The 21325-nt window shown below is 44.4% G+C and overlaps 1 protein-coding gene across 1 annotated transcript in view; it reads left to right on the top strand.

The window, feature by feature from the left end:
• PLA2G4A (phospholipase A2 group IVA) overlaps positions 1-21325 on the top strand; it is a 387554-nt gene that overhangs the window by 319127 nt on the left and 47102 nt on the right. The window contains exon 16 of the mRNA XM_077452645.1: positions 10609-10793. Within this exon, the coding sequence (XP_077308771.1) occupies positions 10609-10793 (185 nt within the window). The remainder of the gene's footprint in view (positions 1-10608; positions 10794-21325) is intronic.

Below are 21325 nucleotides of genomic sequence, written 5' to 3'. Positions count from 1 at the left end.
GTTCACACTGCCCTATGCGAACTGCTGGGAGTGTCAGTGAAATGTTACTGACACCCCCAGATCAGTTCGCATATCGCAGTGCGATCTGCAAACTCGGATCGCATGGTGTGAACACCCATGCGATCCGATTCTGCTGCGGGCCAAAAAAAGGGTCCCGTGCGAATTTGCGGCGGGTGCGGCGGGTGTGGCGGGTGCGGCGGGTGCGGCGAATGGCTGAACTCGAATCGCACAGAGATCGGATGTGATTTGCACTGCAGTGCGGTGCGAATCACATTCGTTCTCATAAACCGCTGCAATGTGAACCCAGCCTTAGTGACACTGGCGACGGGGGGTGATCACGGGGTTAAACCTTTATTGGGGGGGTTAGGGGGGTACATTAGAACTAAAGGGGGCTAACTCTAACTGCCCTAACAGTTATTACAGTCACAAATGACACCAATGCAAAAAAAAAAAAAAAAAAAAAAAAAATGACATTGGTGTCACTGTGACTGGGGGGCAGGGGTAATTGGGGGGGTGATCGGGGGGTAAAGGGGGGGTGTGAGTGTGCCTGGCATGTTCTACTGTGTGTGTGAGTGTTGGTGCAACTTACTGATCCGCTCTCCTCCGTGTCGGAACGAAAAATACCGACACGGAGGAGAGAATACATCACTTCCTCTCCTGTGTTTACATTACAGGAGAGGAAGTGATGTCACCGGGGATTTCTATTCGTCGGGAGCGATCGCGAGGGGGTGGCCATGAATGAATGGCCGTCCCCTCGTCCGGGATCGCTCCCGTACGAATACCGACCGCCGCAGGCACCGGGCGGGGGCCCGATCGGGCCCCCGACCCGCGGGAGGCAAGGGACGTACATGTATGTCCTTATGCCTGCCCGTGCCATTGTACCGACGTACATCGGCGTGCGGCGGTCGGCAACTGGTTAAAGAATCAACGAGCATACAAAGCGTTACTTATAAAGAGGGCCGAGAACAGGCGGATATTCCAACGCCAACATTATTTTGGCAAAGGCGAGAGGGTGGGGCGTACCCTCTACCTCCTGATCAAAACTAATAATTCTCCTGTTGTGATCCAGGTGATTAAGGAACCTAATGGGGATCTCATTTCCAACCCATCTGAGATAATGAAGGTGCTTGGCAATTATTATGAAGCTTTATACAAGTCAACTAAAAGGAGGAATGAGTCAACAATAGCTGATTCTTTACATCAGATGAAAATCCCGACCTTATCAGAACATGATAAAATAGATCTTGAGGCACCATTAACGTTGGAAGAGTTAAAAAGTGCAGTAGCCGTAATGCCTAACCAAAAAGCTCCGGGCCCAGACGGGCTGCCAATGGAAATCTACAAGCGATATGGCGAAGTTCTCCTGCCTGAGCTCTTGGAAACATTTAAATGGGCATTGGACGCGGGCAACCTCCCTACCTCGATGTTGGAAGCCAACATTACCTTAATTTTGAAAGAGGGGAAAGATCAACAGGAAGTTTCCTTGTATCGCCCTATTTCTTATGCTCTGACGTGAAAATCTTAGCCAAAGTGATGGCGACCCGCCTAAATAAATACATCAATAAATGAATACACCCAGATCAGTCGGGGTTTATCCCAGGCAGAACAACTAGCACTAATATTGGGGTGTTTTTAAATGTCCAAATTCCAACTGACAACGATGGCCCTAAGGCTATTATGGCCTTGGATGCTATTAAGGCCTTTGATAGCCTGGAATGGGATTATCTGTGGGAAGTGCTGGAGAGATTTGGTTTTGGCCCCTCATTTATTGGATGGGTTAAATTACTTTATAGGGAACCCAGGGCTAAGATTAAGATGGGTTCAGCATTCTCCAAGATATTTCAGCAAGAGGGGGGACGAGACAGGGTTGTCCCCTGTCCCCCCTCTTGTTCTGGCAATGGAGCTCCTGGCGAGGTCACGTACGGATATCCAGGGGTTCCGGCGCAGGTCATGGGAAGAACAAAATTGCCCTGCAAGCGGACGGCGTGTTGCTTTTTTATCGGGGACATAAACTCCACCCTAAATTGATACTTTTAGTGGTGGAGTTTGGACAACAATCCGGGCTAGCAATTAATTGGAATAAGTCAGCCCTACTTGCATTATTTAGCACTGTGGACCAACCGCTGCCCAGAATTTTGGGTCTAGATGTGGTAACTAAGCTGAAATATCTGGGTGTCTGGATTTCTGGAAATGTTCACCATTACGTCAGTGATAATTTAACCCCATTATTAGTAAAACTGAAGCAAAAAGCAGATATTTGGTGTCGCCTTCCTCTCTCTGTGGCAGGACATTGCAATTTAATTAAAATGATTTGGCTTCCGCAGATATTATATATTCTGCATAACTCTCCAACTTGGATTAATCAGAAATGGTTTAAGAGTCTTGAATCTTTATTTCGGGTTTTAATCCGGAAGAGGGGTCAAGCTCGGATTGAACTGCAAACAATGCAGCTTCCCGTCAGGAGAGGAGGGGTGTGCCTAAGTGTACTGTGTCAGTGTAGTGTTAGTGCAACTTACTCTGAGATGTCTCTTCGCCTCTCTCTGAAACGGAAAAGAGTTCCACGAGGGGAGATGACATCACTTCCCCTGACTGTATAAGTATAAACATTCACCAGAACCGATCACCAGGTCCAGGCCAGAAATCATTGGCCTGCGAACTGATCAGTTCTGAAGCGAATCTGATCGTCATGGCCCCCTAGGTGGCCAACATACAGCTATGACCTGTGGCGGCTGGTCAGGAACTGGTTAAAGAGAAAAGAAAAAACGTGAATGCAGAATGCACTGAAAAACATGCCTGAAAAATGCATCAAACGCAGCTGCATAGGTGTGAACCTAGACTAAAAAAATGTTTTAACTGGTCTGCACTCTCCACTGACACCACCAACTGTGGAAGGGAGTTCCACATTCTCACCACCCTAACAGTTAAGAACCTCTTAGGCAGGTTAAGACCGACCCTTTTCTCATCCAACTTCATTGTGTTGCCATGTGCCTATAGAGACCAAATTAAAATGTTTCCTACCAATGCTAGAGTCACCGTTCAAGGATTTATATATCGCTATCATATCCCCTGTAAAGTATAACTAAAGGCAAAGGATATTTTAGTTTTAATTGCTGTCCTGTTATTACAGAAAAGTAAAAGAAAATCCAATACTTTGAGTTGTCCCCAGAAGTGGAATACTGAGGATATCTTGCTATGGGTGCACTAGTTCTGGTGACAACCAGAGTTTCCCTCACTTTAATCGCTACTCCAGGGAGAATAAGTTTAATCTTTGTAGTTGTTCCTCATAATTGAGGTCCTCTATCCCAATTATTTAGCTTTGTTGCCATTCTCTGGACTCTCTCAAGTTCAAGCACATCTTTCCTAATGATTGGTGACAAGGACTGAATGGCATACTCAACATGCAGCCAAACCAGTGTTTTGTAACTGAGACGGTGTTAAAGCTAGGAACAGCCAGGCAATGAACATGTTCATTAATAAGTCAGCAAATGCTGATTAATACCGTATTTATATGCATATAACATGCACTTTTTTACCCTGAAAATAGAGGGCATACCATGCCTGCATGTTAAACGCTAATATCAGTTTTTTTACCAACCGGGGGGGGGGATTGGGCGGTCCGCCCTGGGTAACACCCATTGGGAGGGTGTCAATCCAGCCGCCCGCCTCCCCTGGCCCTGGGGCAGCGCTGCTGCATGCTTTAAAGTTCAGAAAACATACTGCCAGCCTTTAGTTTTACATTGAGAGAGGGGAGGAGTGGTATATGACAGTCTCTAAATCCCTCAATTTACGCAGTTCGTTCAGGCTGCTCTCCTCCTCCCGCTCCACCTCTTCCTCGAGTGTAACTTTTGATTGGAGTAGAGCGATCATGTGACCATCAATGAAAGAGAGGAAAGTCACATGACCGGGTCCACGAGAGAGCGGCATTAATGGAGATATTTAGAAGCTTTGATTTACACAGTTGGAGTGGTGTATGAGAAGGGGATGGCAGTGATGTTTCCTCAAATTTAGAGTATGCTGGCAGTGCTGTCCCAGAAAACTGGGGGCCTTCTGGGAGTGCGGGGGGGGGGGGGGCTTTATAATGAAAGGGGTCTGTGTATTATGCAGGGGGCTGTGGAAAGTTTATTTTTTTATTTTTATTTTTTCTGAAACTTCCCTCTTACAGTTAAGGTGCATGTTATACACCTGTGCGTGTTATGCGCCGATAAGGCTGGGTTCACACTGCTGCGATGCGGGAACGCTGCGATTATACTGCGGGTTCCCGCATTGCATGACTCCCGGTGGCAGTTCACACTGCCCTATGCAAACTGCTGGGAGTGTCAGTGAAAAGTTAATGACACCTCCAAATCAGTTTGCATATCGCAGTGCGATCTGCAAACTCGGACAGGAATCGGATTGCATGGTGTGAACACCCATGCGATCCGATTCTGCTGCAGACCTCAAAAAGGGTCCTGTACGAGTTTGGGCCGGATGCGATGCGAATTCAACTATCTGTATGGCTGAATTTGCATCGCACAGAGATCGCATGTGATTTGCAGTGTGGTGCGAATCGCATCCGATCTCGTACACCGCAGCAGTGTGAACCCAGCCTGAATATGGTAATTATTTTTTTTTCTGTTGATAATTTACCATTAGGCTCCATGCACACTAAAGCTCAAAAAATCTTTTTCTGGATGCCAGATTGCTGGAAGAAAACGCTGGTTGAAAAACGTACTTTTAACAGCGTTTTTTTACTAGCGTTTGTGAGCGTTTTCAATAAAAATACACAGAGGACACTCCAAAAATCCCACAGTGCATTCCAAAATCCCACAATGCATTGAAAAAAAATAGAATGCCGAATACTAATCAACACGCGTTTATGAGCGTTTATAACCGTTTATGAGCGTTTATCGGCATTTGTCGTTTTTTGGAGGTGAAAAACGGCACTTTGAATGCGAATTTCTGGCATTCAGAAAAAAGCCCATAAACTCCACTGCTCATTAAAGCTAAAAACGTCCATGTGTGCATGGACACATAGGCTAACGCAGAGTGGAGTTTATGGGCTTTTAAAAAAAAAACACGCCCAAACTCCAATAAACTGCAGTTTATGAGCTCCAGTGTGCATGGAGTCTTAAAAGAACACAGAACAAACAGTGGTGTTGATGTACTAAAACTGGAGAATGTAATTTATGGTGAAGCTCTGCATAGAAACCAATAAACTTCCAGTTTTCTTTTTCTTTTTTTTTTTTTTTCTTTTTGTCAAAGCTTAATTGAACAAGCTGAACTTAGAAGCTGATTGGCTACCATGCACAGCTGCACCAGATTTTGCAGTATTAGCAAATCACCTCTTAAGACACTGGAGAGACACATGTGAATATTGCATGTTAACAATTTCTGCCAACTAAATTGAAAACATTGAGCAAAAAGCTTCTTTCACATGGGCGTTTTGACTGTCTAAGCCTCTGTACACACGGTCGGAGATTTCCACAACCAAATCCGTCGGATTTTGTCCGTCAGATTTAGTCTGATGGATTGTGTCCGAAACTGTTGCATACACACGGTCGGACTAAGTTGTCGAAAAATCCGATCTTTCAGAACGTGATGACGTAATTTCGTTACGATGGGACTAGATTCAGGCTAGTAGCCAATAGCTTTGATGTAGGAATTTGATCTGAGCATGCGTGGCACTTGGTCCGATCAAAATTGTCTACACATGATCGGATTAGGTCCGACCAGCCCAGTTGGTCGGGAAATATTTCCAACATGTTGGAAAATTGGGTTGGACGGAGATTCGGATGGAATCAGTCCGATGCATACCACACACAGTCGGATTATCTGACGACACGGTCCTATAAGACGCATTCCGACGGATTCTCCGACCGTGTGTACTGACTGTGTACGCGGCATATCAGTCCCTGAACATGTTGAACATGTTGTCTCGCTAAATGAGGTTGTTCAAGGCTTACAAGCACGAGTGCAAGAGTTATAAGGAAAAGTAATTGAATTGCAAACACAACTTGTGCAGCACCACCAACAGACCACTACTAACAGGGATTCAATCCTCTTCCCTTTGCCTGATAAATTAAATAGATCCTAAACTCTATAGAGGCTTTCTGAATCAATGGCGACTGCACTTTCAGCTGCAACCTTAACGATTTGCAACTCCACGCTCCAAGACAGACTTTATTATAGCTCTGTTTGTTGATGAGGCCATGGCATGGGTTTCCCCATACTTGGAGCAAGACCATGAGATTCCTGGAGATTTTGAGGGGTTTGTAACAAACATGCATTTCATTTTCCATGATCCAAATCACAGCGCAACTGCTGATACTGTTTTACTGAACTTGCCAAGGAAGACGTCCTGTTGCTAAATATACTGCTGAATTTCATCGATGGGTAACTGATACCACCTGGAACGACAGTGCAAAGCACTTTCACTTTAGAAAAGGTCTTTCTGAGAATATGAAGAATGAACTTTCCAGAATATATATGCCCAATGATCTTGAGGACTAGTAAATTGGGCATTAGGATCGATGGACATTCTATCAAGAGACTATTTGATAAAAAAAGATCTGTTGACTTTAGTTCCTCATTTCTTTTGTCAACCTATGGCTAAATCGTTTTGCCAGCTATGAACCTGAACCCGAACCTGAGCTTATGCAGGTTGGAGCTCTAAGCTTTGCTGAAAAGAGACGCAGACATGAACTTAATCTTTGCATCTATTGCGGTCAGTCAGATCACTACGCCCTCAGGTGTCCAAATAAATCAGGACGACCAAGACAAACCATTGCAGCGCCTGTCAAAGAGAATTGTCCACATCTAGGGAACAAATAGAAACTATTACACAACCCTTGTCTTCCGTAACACAAAAAGAAAATTAGATTGTCTCTCATTACCCACATTTTACTTTAAGCGTCACTCTTAAAGAGAGAGACCAGTTATTCTCCACCTCCACAATTCTGGATTCTGGGGCTGGTGGTAACTTTGAAATTATCTTCAGCAAACTTAAAAGCTACAAACACCTAAACCATCCCGAGTAGATATGGAGACAGTGAATGGCTCTCTACTCCACTCCAAAGAAATCACTCATGAGACTGTTCCTCTGCAGTTAAGCATCGAACCTGGACATCAAGCGTTAATATCTTTCAACCTGATTTCTTCTCCTGTCATTATAGGAGTACCATGGCTATCATAACCCCACTGTTGAATGGCAGACTAGAAACCTCTTCTGAACATTGTCCGTTACATTGTCTAATGAAGGACATCTCACCCACTGTTATCGGAGTGACCCTTACTAACCTGGAAAGATTGCCCCCCAGTACCTAGACTTTAAAGACATTTGTGTTGAGAAAAATGCAAACCAATTGCCACCGTACCAAGACTATGATTGCCCAATGGAGCTTGTGCCAGGTGCCCCAATTTTCTTTGGTCACCTCTACAACCTTTCTGAGCCAGAACTGAAAGCATTAAGGGACTCTCTAGAAGAAAATCTGATGAAGGGGTTTATCCGCCATTCAACTTACCCTGCTGGAGCCCCGCTATTCTTTGTTGAAAAGAAAGATGGAACTTGCATTGATTATAGAGAATTAAATAAAGTGACAGTCAATCGTTACTCACTTCCATTAATTTCAGAACTATTTGAGAGACTAAGAACAGCATAGATTTTTACCAAGCTTGATCTGCGGGGTGCATATAATCATGTTCGCATCCCACCTGGAGATGAATGGAAGACAGCCTTTCAGAAAAGATATGGGAATTATGAATCCCTAGTAATGCCTTTTGGCCTCTAAAATGCACCAGCTACCTTTCATCAATTCATAAATTATGTTTTCAGAGACTTGTTAGACCAATTTTTGGTGGCTTATCTGGATGATATACTTACCTTTCAACTAATTTACAGGAGCGCGGGATCATGTCCGTACTGTCTTAGAACTACTACAACAAAATAAATTGTATATTAAATTGGAAAAATGTGATTTCGAACAGACCTGTTTACAGTTCTTGGGCTACATCATTTCTCCTGAAGGGCTGAACATGAATTCCAGCAATATCCAAGCCATCCTAGACTGGCCTACCCAAAGAACATAAAGGATGTGGAACGGTTCTTGGGGTTTTACCGGAGATTTATTAATAACTTTTCTAAAATTGTGGCTCCCATTACCCATGTGACAAGAAAGGAGGCATGCTTTTCCTTTTATAGTAGAAGTAGATGCCTCCAATACAGCTATTGGAGCAGTTCTATTCCCACCAAATGACAACTGCAGAACTGAACTATAATATCGACAATAAGGAACTTTTAGCAATAGAAGAAGCCTTCTCTGAATGGAGACACCTTCTGGAGGGCACCACACATCCCGTAACTGTCCTTACTGACCACAAAAATCTTGAATTTATTAAATCCGCAGAAGCTCGATGCAACATGGACTCTCTTAAAAAAATGTTTTACAGTACATCTGTGATTGGCTTATACGATAGCAACACTCCAACACTTTCAAAGCAACCTACTTCTTCAGAGTTGCCTCAGGTAGATGTATAGAGTAAACTATTAGCAAAAAGTGCAACATATAAGATTAGTGCAAATACAGCATATAACATGATAGAAGATCAGATATCTACACACACACATATATATTATACAAAATATCACAAAGGATAATATTATAGGTCATTATTGGTACTAACCTTTTAGTGCATGAAAGATTTACATGTGCAGCCGCAAGATAAAAGTATTCGGCTGACTGCCCTACACACTGGCCAAATGTTGGCTGGTTTCTTTTGAACTGGCCGATATCACCCGATATTCGGCCCGTGTATGTGGCTCTAGGCTCCCCCAGCATACCTGCAAATCTGGAGTCTATGCATAATACGGAGTCCATCCATGGCACTCTGCAGCAGCTGGTGTCTTTGGGGTAAACTCCAAGTTCCGATGACCTTTACTTCACGGCAGTGATGGGCAACATTCATTTGTTGCTCATATGTGCTGCTCTCCCGTCCTTCCCTTACGTTCCCTGGGTCTCAGCTCTACCCATGAGGGCCCCCCTCCTGATCTTTCTCTTGGGATTCTCCGCTCCGGGTCACTATCCCACCTTTATAACAAAGGATCAGTTGGTCAGACACAAAGAAATACCCACCAAGAACTGAGAAAATTTTAAATCTTGCACTCCCATCCAGGACAGCACCTAACTGGCTATATCCAACCTGCTTACATGCTGATCTAGTTTGCCTTCTTGCTATGTCTCGGGAGGGCGGTATAAAAGTATTTGTCTTCCCCTCTGAGTGAATGCAAGGGATATATCGCTTGTGTAGTTGTAGCTCAATAGTATTGAAATTAGTGTATCCTCCATAGTTAACTGCTTCAGATTGAGATTTGGCTGCTCAATGACCAGGCCATTTTTTGCGATTTTGTCACTGCGTCGCTTTAACTGACAATTGCACGGTCATGTGGCAATGTACCCAAACAAAATGACGTCTTTTTTTCACACAAATAGAGCTTTATTTTGATGGTATTTGATTGCCTCTGCGGTTTTTATTTTTTGTGCTATAAACAAAAGAAGAGTGACAATTTTGAAAAAAACACTATCTTTTACTTCTTGCTATAAGAAATATCCCACATTTTTTATTTTATTTTTTATCAAAAAAGCAATTTTTACCTCAATTTAGGCTGATATGTATTATTCTACATATTTTTGGTTAAAAAAAAACGCAATAAGCGTATATTGATTGGTTTGCGCTAAAGTTATAGCTCCTACAAAATAGGGGATTTATGGCATTTTTATATATATTTTTTTACACTACTAGTGGCGGTGATCTGTGATTTTTATCCGGACTGCGACATTATGATGGACACATTGGACACTTTTGACACATTTTTGAAACCATTGACAATTATACAGCTATCAGTGCTATAAAAATGCACTGATTACTGTGTAAATTTCACTGGCAGGGAAGGGATTAAAACTAGGGGGCGATCAAGGGGTTCAATTGTGTGATCAATTGTGTTCCCTAGTGTGTGTTCTAATTGTGGGGGGAGTGGGACTGACTAGGAGGAGACAGAGATTGGTGTTCATACATAGTATGAACACACGATCTGTCTCCTTTCCCCTAAAAAAAAATGGGATCTGTGTGTTTGCACACACAGATCCCGGTTCTCGCTCTGTCACGAGCAATCGTGGGAGCCTGCCGGTCATCGCACCCTCCGGGTACTTGCATCGGGTCGGGCACACATTGCGGACGCGCACGCCTCTAGTGGCCAAAAGGTAAAGCGAGGTAACATAACGTTTCGTCCCAAGCCATGCCATTCTGCCGCAGTAAAACTTAAAAATTGCCTTTAGATATGACCAACGTGATCTAACGTTGGTTGTCAAATGTAATGATTTTCGCACTTGTACCTACCTTTTTTGTTTTGTCTTGTATATCTATATATGTTCCAATATTTTTATTAATGTTTTAACTAAACATTTCTAGTATTTTCTGTCAGTCAAACCTGAATAAGGTTTTACAAATGAAACATACTGTACATGCACTACTTGCATGATCCTGAAGTGAAAGTAGATGAGATATAAAGTTCACATGTACTAGGTGTGTAGTTTATATTTTACAGTGGTATTGACCTAATTTTGGATACAATTACAGACCCTGATGAATTTGAACAGATATACGAGCCACTGGATGTGAAAAGCAAGAAAATACATATTGTAGATAGTGGGTTGACATTCAATCTACCATACCCTCTAATCCTAAGACCTCAACGGGGAGTGGATTTGATCATTTCCTTTGATTTTTCTGCAAGGCCAAGTGATTCAAGCCCCCCATTCAAGGTAAACAATTTTATCATGATAATTATATAAGCATAGTCTGCATTTTTCCCTAATCTGATGCCTTTTCCTATGTTCTAGTTTTATTCTTTGGTAGTAAGAAAATATTTCCAGTTCTTTTGACTTTTGGCAGCAAAGGACACCCAGGGTTGGTTGCACCCATACCATTCTATTCATGGATTGAAAAGGCTTTTCTATCCTGTAATAATTACATCCTACAAAGAGCGTTTACCCAAAAAAAATCACTTAATAGTTTTCGCTAGACGTTTGTAAAATGAATTTGGTGTGCTCTGATTGTTTGCGCATATAGCCTATATAGAGGATGTATGTGTACATGACAAACATTTACAATTTGTACTAATATGCAAGTGCCAGGAAGTGTTGAGAGAAAAAGTTCTTTAAGATTTCATAATAATCTTTTCCATACATGGAGCTATCTGTGATATATAAACTCAGAATCACTTTTTATGCACACATTAAACCATTGTATATGTAGCCCAGTAGATGCTGCTAAGTGGATTTCCCAGATCCTTTTTTCCAGTAGTTTCCTGACAGCAAACACACAGTTCCAGTCACTCTTCATGCTCGCTAAGCCAGTGTTTCTCAACTCTAGTCCTCAAGATACCCCAACAGGTCGTGTTTTCAGGATTTCCCTCACATGAAACAGCTGTCGTAATTACTAAGGTAATGAAACTGATCAAATCACTTATGCAAAATAATGGAGAGACTGAAAACATGATCTGTTAAGGCGCCTTGAGGACTGGAGTTGAGAAACGCTGCATTAACCAGTCTAGGGGTATTCTTTTTCTGATGCTTTATTAAGAACTTGGATAGGTAGTGGGCAGTGGTAGGATGCTCCATTGACCCTTGGCAATGATCTGAGGACCCTGAACTCTCACTTGTAAAGCTGTGAGCCAAGCCCTTGTACAAGTAAACAATAGACTGAGCTCTGTAGTAGCAACTTCTCAGGTTTTTGGGGGAAATTAGGAGATTATTCTTACCCTCTGGACAGCCCAAGCAAAGTTCTTTCACTAGGAATTAAATGGGACTAAGTGCTTCAGGACTCTGGTACACGATGTCCCCTTCAAACTCGCTGACTCTAGCGCGCAACGTATGTCCTCAGCACTTAGTCTTCAGGATCTCAACCCAGTCTTTACTCACAAATGTCCTTGGAAAATTGGTTGCCTCCTCCCAATATCCCTGTGACACTTCCACCCTGTGATGCCAAACTAGCTTCTCAGATGGCAGTCCCTCAGTCAGCTTTCAGCAAAGAAGGCCTGCAGGTAGCCCACCTGAAGCATTGACACCCCACAGGCACATGGCAGGATGGCCTAAGGGGGCAAGCATTCCCCCTTAAGCTATGATCTCTGTCTCAGGAAAAAGACCTGGCTGCTTTCTGTCTCAGAGTATTTATACAGACTTCCAGTTACCATTTGAGCATTTACCCCCAGGGAATGGTCAGGGCTTTATGGACATTCAGCCGCTGATTATGCTTCTCCTGCCCATTAACTTCCAGACCTTTTTGAGCCAGCCAGGGGGGGGCTGCAGCCACTGAAACACTGAACAGGCCAAAACAATCAACCCAGCCACGCTGGCTACAGTGAGCCACAACGAAATTTGCTGAAAAATGAACTGCAACTCCACTGGATACAGTGAGCCAAGGTAAATTTCCCCAGTCGTCTTCCAGGACAGCCCTTAAGAGATGCAGTCCCTCCTATCGCCACAGGAAACACATTGCCACAGTTCAAAAAGCAGTCCCTCAGGTCAGTGGCCAGTCATTTGTGTTTTCTCTATAGGAACATGTTGCTAGGAACCAGGAGAGAGACTTCATATCTCAGGGGCTACCTGAAGGGAGAGGAGACCGCACAGGGGGACTGGGTCTTGTCCGTCGACTCCAGTGAAGTTCTTGCCTTATTTTCTTGGGGCTCGGGTACCGTCCAGCATAATAGGAGCAGACCCGTTACTCCCCCCCCTCCTTCCAGTGCCGAGATGTGCCAGTGGCAGGGTGATGCAGGTTCCCCCAGGATCTGTGTAGTTGGATTCGTCCATCTCGGCTCCTTGCTGCGATAGCTGTGGGGGCCAGAGACACCATTTGCGTAAATTCCGGTGGAACCATGTCATCACTGTGCGCAGAGGGTTCCGGGTCTCCAGGGCACAAGGAGGAGGGAAAGAGCCCAGGCTGGGCCTACTAATCCCGTCCTGCATCCAGCAATATTGGACTAGAGGCGGGATCCGGAGCAGAAAGGGGGGATCATGGAGGAGAATCCCCAGGACACTCCGGTGGATACGGGCCCCAGCCAAACCCAGGTAGGCTGCTGGACAAGCCCTGTACTAAGGTTTTTTTTACATGTTGGTAGTTGTAGGGAGCATAGCCACGCATTAGTTAGGCCTGAATCTTCTGACTCAGACCAGGATTAGGATCAAGCTGTAGCTAACAAAGCCGCAAAATACAAGCTGTCCCTTAAGGAGATGGACGAGCTGTTGAGCACTATTTGATACGCTGGAAATTGAGGAGAAGGAAGTTCAGCTGTCTAGGCATGATAAGATGTATGTGGCCCTTGGGGAAAAAGAAAGCAAAAGTATTTCCTATACATAGCGTACTTTCTGACCTTGTCCGTAAGGAATGGGCGAGCTAGATAAGAAAGCTTTCCTTCCAAATTCTCTTTAAAAAAGATTCCCCTTTGACGAGAACCCAGAGGCGGTCTGGAGTAAAAATTCAAAACTAGGTGCCCCATTGTCCAAAGTGTTGAAACAGTCGAACCATGCCTTCGAGGATATGGGACATTTAAAGGACAGGAAAGCAGACATAGTCTTAAAAAGTGCCTGGAATGCATCAATGGCACTCCTGAAGCCAGCTCTAGCCATTTCTTGAGTAGCTAGAAATCTTGATTTCTGGTTGTCAGAACACTTAGAGGCGGCACTCCTAGAGGGGAACTCTTAAAAACCTTCCCTATGCTTTTCAAGACGACAAGTTTCATTTATGAAGCTTCAACTGATTCCGTTAAATTACCGTTAGACATGGTGTCTAAGATGCACCTGTGCAGTGTCCCCTTTACTGGAGACTTAGTCTTCGGCCCTGAATTAGATACCATCTTAGAATTGCAGATAAAAAGAAAACTTTCCCCACTAAAAAGAAAAACTTTCAAAGGAAGTTTTTTCATCCCTCAAAAGAGCCCTCAAAAACAGAGAAGGAGTTCAAACCCAAAAAGTACTGGACAGCGCAAAAAGGGAAAGGAAAAGGGGGTATACTTTTTAACCACCCCAGTCAGCAGGACCTATTGGGGGAAGACTAAAACATTTTCTCCTGCAGTGGAAAAAGATAACCTCAAATGAGTTTGTTTTAAACATAATAAAAAGAGGTTATGCGCTGGAATTTCACAGTGACCCCACCCTCAAAATTTCTAGTGACAAAACTTCCAAGACACTCAGAAAAGGCCAGGGCCTTACCATTACTAATAGGGGAGATGGTGGATCAAAAGGTATTGACACCAGTCCCTATTCAGGAACAGGGGGATGGTTTTTACCTGCAAATCTTTGTGGTAAAAAAAAATGTCAGGGAAGTTCAGATTAATCATGAACCTCTGACCCCTGAACCTCACCATCTGATACAAAAGATTTCGGATGGAGTCCATTTGCTCAAGAAGGAATCTTCTCCAAAAAGAGGTGTTTAGGGCTACCCTGGATTTAAGGGATGCCTATCTGCATATCCCAATAAGAAAGGAATGCCAGAAATTTCTTCGTATGGCGAATTCAGATAGACCCAAAATGTTATCACTTTCAGTGCAGAGCACTTCCCTTCAGACTATCGTTCTCTCCGATATTTTTTTCCAAGGTTCTCGGAAAAGTACTGGTTCCGTTGAGACTTCAGTCAGTCTCAATCATTCTGTATATAGAGGACTTGCTCCTCATGGCCCACTCAGAGAGGACAAAGATCTGGAAGAAAACGTATCGATCCCCACCAAGGTAAAGCTTTCCCTCTGGTGGTGGAAGGACAAGAAAAATTTAAACAAAGGGGTACTCTGGGTCTTGCCTATCACATCCACACTGACCAAAGATGCGAGCAGTTGGGGTTGGGGAGCCCATTTCAACTTATGCTGGACCCAGGGCAGGTGGACACCAGAGGAGAAACAATTCTCTTCCAGTTGAAAGGAACTAACCGCTGTCCTCAGAGCCCTAAACGCATTCCAGGACATGCTACAAAGTCACCATCTACAAGTCCGCTCAGACAACATGATGGCAGTAGCCTATATAAACAAGCAGGGAGGCACCAGAAGTCCTCTGCTAATGTTGGTGGCCAAGCACATATTTCATTGGGCAGAATCCAGTCTAGACTCCATCTCTGCAATACACCTGAGGGAGGAGCAGGAGAGCAGAACAGCCCTGCAGACTTCTTGAGTTGACAACTAGTTTTGAATCAAGAGTGGTCTCTGCGCCCAGAAGTTTTGTACCACATAGCAGCTCATTGGGGGAAGCCAGAAGTGGACCTATTTGCAAACAAAGAGAATGCAAAAGTTCCCAGGTTCTGCTCGCTATGCCCAGGATATCAAGTCTTGGCGGTAGACGCCTTATAGACCTCCTGGACCTTCAACTTAGCCTATGCATTTCCACCGCTTCACCTCATCCCGAGAGCTCTAGCAAAGTTTCTAGCAGAAGAAATGTGTTTAATCCTAGTGGCACCATTTTGGCCCAAGAGGCCATGGTTCACAACTTTACTAAAGTTGACAGACCAGCCTCCACTGAGGCTTCCCAGCAGACAAGATCTTCTGTCACAGGGACCTCTTACATCCGCAAATAGCCATGCTGAAGCTTTCAGCGTGATTACTGAGGAATACATTTAGAGGAGTAAAGGCCTAACAAAGAGTTGTTCAGACCTTACTACAGAGCCAGAAACCAGTCAACGGAGCTATTTATAGAAAAGTCTGGAGGAAATTTTACATCTGGTTGGATGGCCAAGGTGAGGTAAACAAGGATACAACAAACATCCTACAGTTTCTCCAATAGTTCAAAGTTCAAATAGCTGCCTTAAGTGTGTACCTAGAGAAATGATTACAGGAAGATCCCCCTTATCACTAGGTTCTGTAAGGCATCTGAGGCTTCTCTAAGCCCTTGTACACACGGTCGGAAATTCCGATGGAAAATGTCTGATCGGACCATGTTGTCGGATAATCCGATCATGTGTGAGCTCCATCTGACTTTTTCAGTCAGAATGTCCGACCAACAAAGTTTGAGAGCTGGATATAAATTTTTCCGACAACATGATCCGATCGGACTTTGTAGAGAATTCCGATCGGACAAAGTGCCACGCATGCTCAGATCAAATTACGAGACCAAAGCTATTGGCTACTAGCCTGAACATAACCCCGTCCTAACGAACTAACGTCATCACGTTCCGAAAGATTGGATTTTCCGACAACTTTGTCCGACCATGTGTATGCAACACCAGTTTCGGACAAAATCCATCGGAAAAAATCCAGATTTTGTGATTGGAATTTCCAACCGTGTGTACAAGGGCTAAGACTTGATCACATTTAAGTGCTCCTCATGGCAATCACTTCAGCTCGTAGGGTTAGTGAAATCCAAGCTCTTTCCATCAGAGTCCTTCCTTCAGATTCTTGAGGACAGGGTCATCCTAAAGACAGACCCTGGGTTCTTGTCAAAGGTGGCGTCTAGGTTTCATGGGTCGCAAGATATTGTCCTCCCTTCATTTTGTCAGAATGCCTCAAATGAAAAAGAGAAACTATTTGATTTACTAGATGTGAGGCAGTGTATCCTAGAATACTTAAAGGTAACCAAACCATTTAGAATTACAGATTCACTTTTTGTCCTCCTTTTTCTGAACAATGTAAGGGACAAAAAGCTTCTAAGGTCACCGTAGCTAGGTGGTTTAGGCTAGCTATTGCAGAGGGGTATAGAACAATAAATAGAGATCCTCCTGGGGGTGTTAAAGGCCACTCCACAAGGGCACTCTCGGCATCCTTGGCAGAAAGAGCTGGTGCCACCCCAGAGCAAATATGTAAAGCAGCCACATGGTCAAGCTTCGCCACCTTTACAAGGCATTATCGACTTAATGTCCAGTCAGGATCAGGCTTTTGGGAGGAAAGTCCTCCAAGCCATGCCCCCCCCCCCCCCCAAATCTGGTAAGTACTTGGGAATCCTCTCAAGGGCTGTCCTGAAGTCGACTGGAGAAAACGGGAGTTAGACTTACCGGTAACTTTTTTTCCAGTGGCCTTCCAGGACAGCACGATCCCACCCCCTTGAATTACGTTGCTGTATTAATGTTATTACCTGTTACTGCTATATTTTTCAGTTCAATCCTTTGGTTCTTGGTAAATGACTGGCCAGGGACCTGAGGGACCGCCTTTTGAACTGTGGCAATGTGTTTCCTGTGGCGATGGGAGGAACTCCATCTTTCAAGGGCTGTCCTAGAAGACCACTAGAAAAGGAGTTACCGTTAAGTCTAACTCCGGTTTTAACTAATTCTAACCCCTATCTAGGAGGGTGCTGCATATATAAAGTGGAGAATGGTGTATCTACTGGCACATACTGTACGTATGCAACATACATACAAAAATTCCATTTGTAGTAAAGTTTACACTGATGATTTGTCATACTGCAAGACCATACATTGATATGCATACTGTTTACTGCAACTGAGCAACCCTCTGTAATGTTTCAAAAATAAGGTAGGACCCTATCTGCTAAAATGATGTACTGTTAGGGATATCTAAAGCACATGGAAATGTGATGTCGGTTGCAGGAAAAAACGCAACATGATTTTTTTTTCAAGAATTTGGTTAAATATTGATAACCCTCAGGAACTCCCCACAATGGCTGAATAAAACCTTCTTTACTTCACTTAAACAACTTTTCCTTTCATTTATTTGGGGAGCTGGAACACCTAGATTCAAGTATACCACTCTGACCAGGCCTGTGGACAGTGGGGGCTTGGCTCTTCCGGACTGCCACAAATACTTCTTGGCCGCTCAGCTTGTGACCGTCCATTGGTGGTTGCAGCCTGATCTGACCAACTCTGCTACAGTGTTGGAGGCAGCTATAGGGGGGTCTTTGGAGGCCTTGAAGGGGTTGATATTCAGGGGGCCAAAAACACCTCATTGCCTCAGCCCCTCTATGCGCACCACTATGAGGGCGTAGAAGGTGGGAGAGGCGTTGAGAGCATCTCTGCCGAACACAAGGTCTCCTCAAACCCCCCCTGTGGCTGAATCCCAATCTACCACATTTTATCACTATCCCGGATCCACAGGCCTTGGCCAGACATAAAATACTGACTCTGGAACACGTTATCACCAGTGGGGAGCTTTCTCCCTTTCATGTATTGTGTACAAAGTTTAATGTGCCTGTACAGGCTAATTTTAGGTATCTCCAGATCGCCCATGCTTTTAGATGTCAGTTCTTGGGTCAACCAGTCATGTTGGAATACTCAGAGCTTGAGTCCACCCTTCAAGTGAGGGACTTGGAGAAACTCACTTCTCAGATTTACAGGTCCCTGCTGGTTGCTTCCGTCCCCGGACTGTCCTCCTTCCGCAGGAAATGGGTGGGGGACATACCGGAGTTAGATGCCGATGACCGGAGGGAGATTTGGGTTTTCCTGTTCTCTCCTCTGGTCTCAGCCAGGGACAAACTAGTTCAGTATAAAATTATGCATAGAGCTCACTACACACCTCACAGACTACACCAGATGTCGCCGACACATTCTCCGGGATGCTGGAGATGCTCGTATCAGCCAGGGGACTTCTTTCACAATTTCTGGGCTTGTCCAGCAATTGGACACTACTGGAAGGAAGTTCTCCAGGTGATAGCTAATATCACTAAGACTAGTATTCCTTATGATCCTAAATATTGTCTGCTGGGGCTGGTGGAACAGATGTTAATCAACAGAGCTAAGAAAATACTAATATCCTTATTACTATACTATGCACGTAAGGCCATCACGATGAACTGGAAACAATCATCTCCCCCCTCTGTCAAGTTCTGAAAGGGTCTTGTGAATGATTTGCCCCTTTATAGAGCCACCTACGAGGGCAGGGGTTGCCCACATAAATTTAAGAAGGTGTGAACCTGCTGGTTGGACGATGGCACTACCGCGACTGATGCAGTAACTAACCTTTAGGCCGGGTTCACACCGCTGCGATGCGGGAACGCCGCGAATCCGCTGCGTTTTCCCGCATCGCATTACTCCCGCTGGCAGTTCACACTGCCCTATGCGGACGGCTGGGAGTGTCAATGATATGTTAATGACACCCCCAGATCCGTCCGCATATCGCAGTGCGATCTGCCGACTCGCACAGGAATCGGATCGCATGGTGTGAACCCCCATGCGATCCGATTCTGTTGCGGACCAAAAAAAGGGTCCTGTGCGAGTTTGCTGCGGGAGCGATGCGAATTCAGCCATACTATCTGTATGGCTGAACTCGCATCGCTACGGAGATCGGATGTGATTTGCGGTGCGAATCGCATCCGGATCTCCCCCCGCAGCAGTGTGAACCCAGCCTTAGACCACCATTAAGGTTGAAATATGGTAATGGACTGACCCAGGTACTACATGTATTTCTATGATATACTATCCTGCACTTATGTCGTTGAGCACAGATCCTCCTGCTTTTACCCTCTCCCCACATTGGGGTTTAGATAAGTTAGTTTTGGTTGTTTTCGGTCTGTCTTGGTGAGGCCTGTTGCTGCTTCAGAGGAAGACCGAATATGTTGTGTTACCTGATGTGTTTTGCTGCGGTCTGTAGCCGCATCAGAGCGTTTGCCTCTGTGTGGGTACTGTTGGCCCGTGTGTGGGCGATTTTCTGTATTATTAAAAAACTCAATAAAAATGATTTTGCAAAAAAAAAAAAAATATCGATAACCCTTTCACACCCCAGATGCTAGCATAATTATAGTTTAAAGTTGATTTAAACTCTGACTGGGCAATTTTTAGTTTGCACTGTAGATCAGACAAAGTTTCAAAATTTGAAAGAAAAATAAAATTGTCGCCTTTTTTTTTATTATTCTATTTTACATCTCGCTGCTGCTGCTCTCCTTCGGCCTTTTTTTGCAGCCATTTGCATGTTATTGCCTATAACGACGGGAAGTTAACAAAGACCTTAATGGTAGGATCACCGGGTATTATTTTAATAATGGCTTTCTTAAACCTACATTAACCACTTAAAGACCTCTGTATTGCCATTATACGTCATCAGAATGGCACAGGCAGGCACAAGCACGTAGATGGGATCGGTCCGTTTCCCTCCAGCAGCGATCCGTGATGAGGGGATGGCCGTTGGTTTCTGGCCACCCCCTCTGGATCGCTCCTGGCCAATGACGAAATTCCTCCCACTGTGTATTGTTTACACAGGAAGGAGGAAGTGATGTCATTCTCCTCGGGGCGGTCTTTTTGACCGGACTACGAGGAGAAGACTAATAGTAAGTGTGCACCAACACTACACTGACATGTAGGTACACACAGGTACACAAACCCCCCCGATCCCCCCCCCCCCCCAGTCACAGTGTCACTGATTGCATTGATCATTTCTTTACTGATCAATGCATTCAGTGTCAGTTGTAAAAGTAAAAACTGTCAGGGCAGTTAGTGTTAGGTCCAGGGTAGCCCCCTATCACCCCCCAATAAAGATTTAACCCCCCGATTGCCCCTAGAGTTAACCCTCTCACCCCCTTTTGCCAGTGTCACTAAGCGATAATTTTTCTGATCGCTGCATCAGTGTCGCTAGTGTCGCTAGGTAGCTAGTTATTTTTTTAGGTTCACCGCCAGGTTTTTATATCGCTAGGTGCCCCGATATACTACCCAATAATGGTTTTAACATCCTGATTGCCCCTAGTTAACCCTTTCACCCCCTTTTGCCACTGTCACTAAGTGATCATTTTTCTGATCGCTGCATCAGTGTCGCTACTGTCGCTAGGTAGCTAGTTATTTTTTTAGGTTCACCGCCAGGTTTTTATAGCGCTAGGTACCCCGATATACTACCCAATAATGGTTTTAACATCCTGATTGCCCCTAGTTAACCCTTTCACCCCCTTTTGCCACTGTCACTAAGCGATCATTTTTCTGATCGCTGCATTAGTGTCGCTACTGTCGCTAGGTAGCTAGTTATTTTTTTAGGTTCACCGCCAGGTTTTTATATTGCTAGGTACCCCAATATGCTACCCAATAATGGTTTTAACATCCTGATTGCCCCTAGTTAACCCTTTCACCCCCTTTTGCCAGTGTCACTAAGCGATCATTTTTCTGATCGCTGCATCAGTGTCGCTACTGTCGCTAGGTAGCTAGTTATTTTTTTAGGTTCACCGCCAGGTTTTTATAGCGCTAGGTACCCCGATATACTACCCAATAAGGGTTTTAACATCCTGATTGCCCCTAGTTAACCCTTTCACCCCCTTTTGCCAGTGTCACTAAGCGATCATTTTTCTGATCGCTGCATCAGTGTCGCTACTGTCGCTAGTTATTTTTTTAGGTTCACCGCCAGGTTTTTATAGCGCTAGGTACCCCGATATACTACCCAATAAGGGTTTTAACA

Source organism: Lithobates pipiens, unplaced genomic scaffold (genome assembly GCF_037356315.1).
Source record: "Lithobates pipiens isolate NorthernLeopardFrog02 unplaced genomic scaffold, aLitPip1_a1.2 Scaffold_23, whole genome shotgun sequence".
In the NCBI taxonomy this organism is placed as follows: domain Eukaryota; kingdom Metazoa; phylum Chordata; class Amphibia; order Anura; family Ranidae; genus Lithobates; species Lithobates pipiens.
Note: the sequence above shows the minus strand (reverse complement) of the source record. Positions and strands in the feature narration are given on the sequence as shown.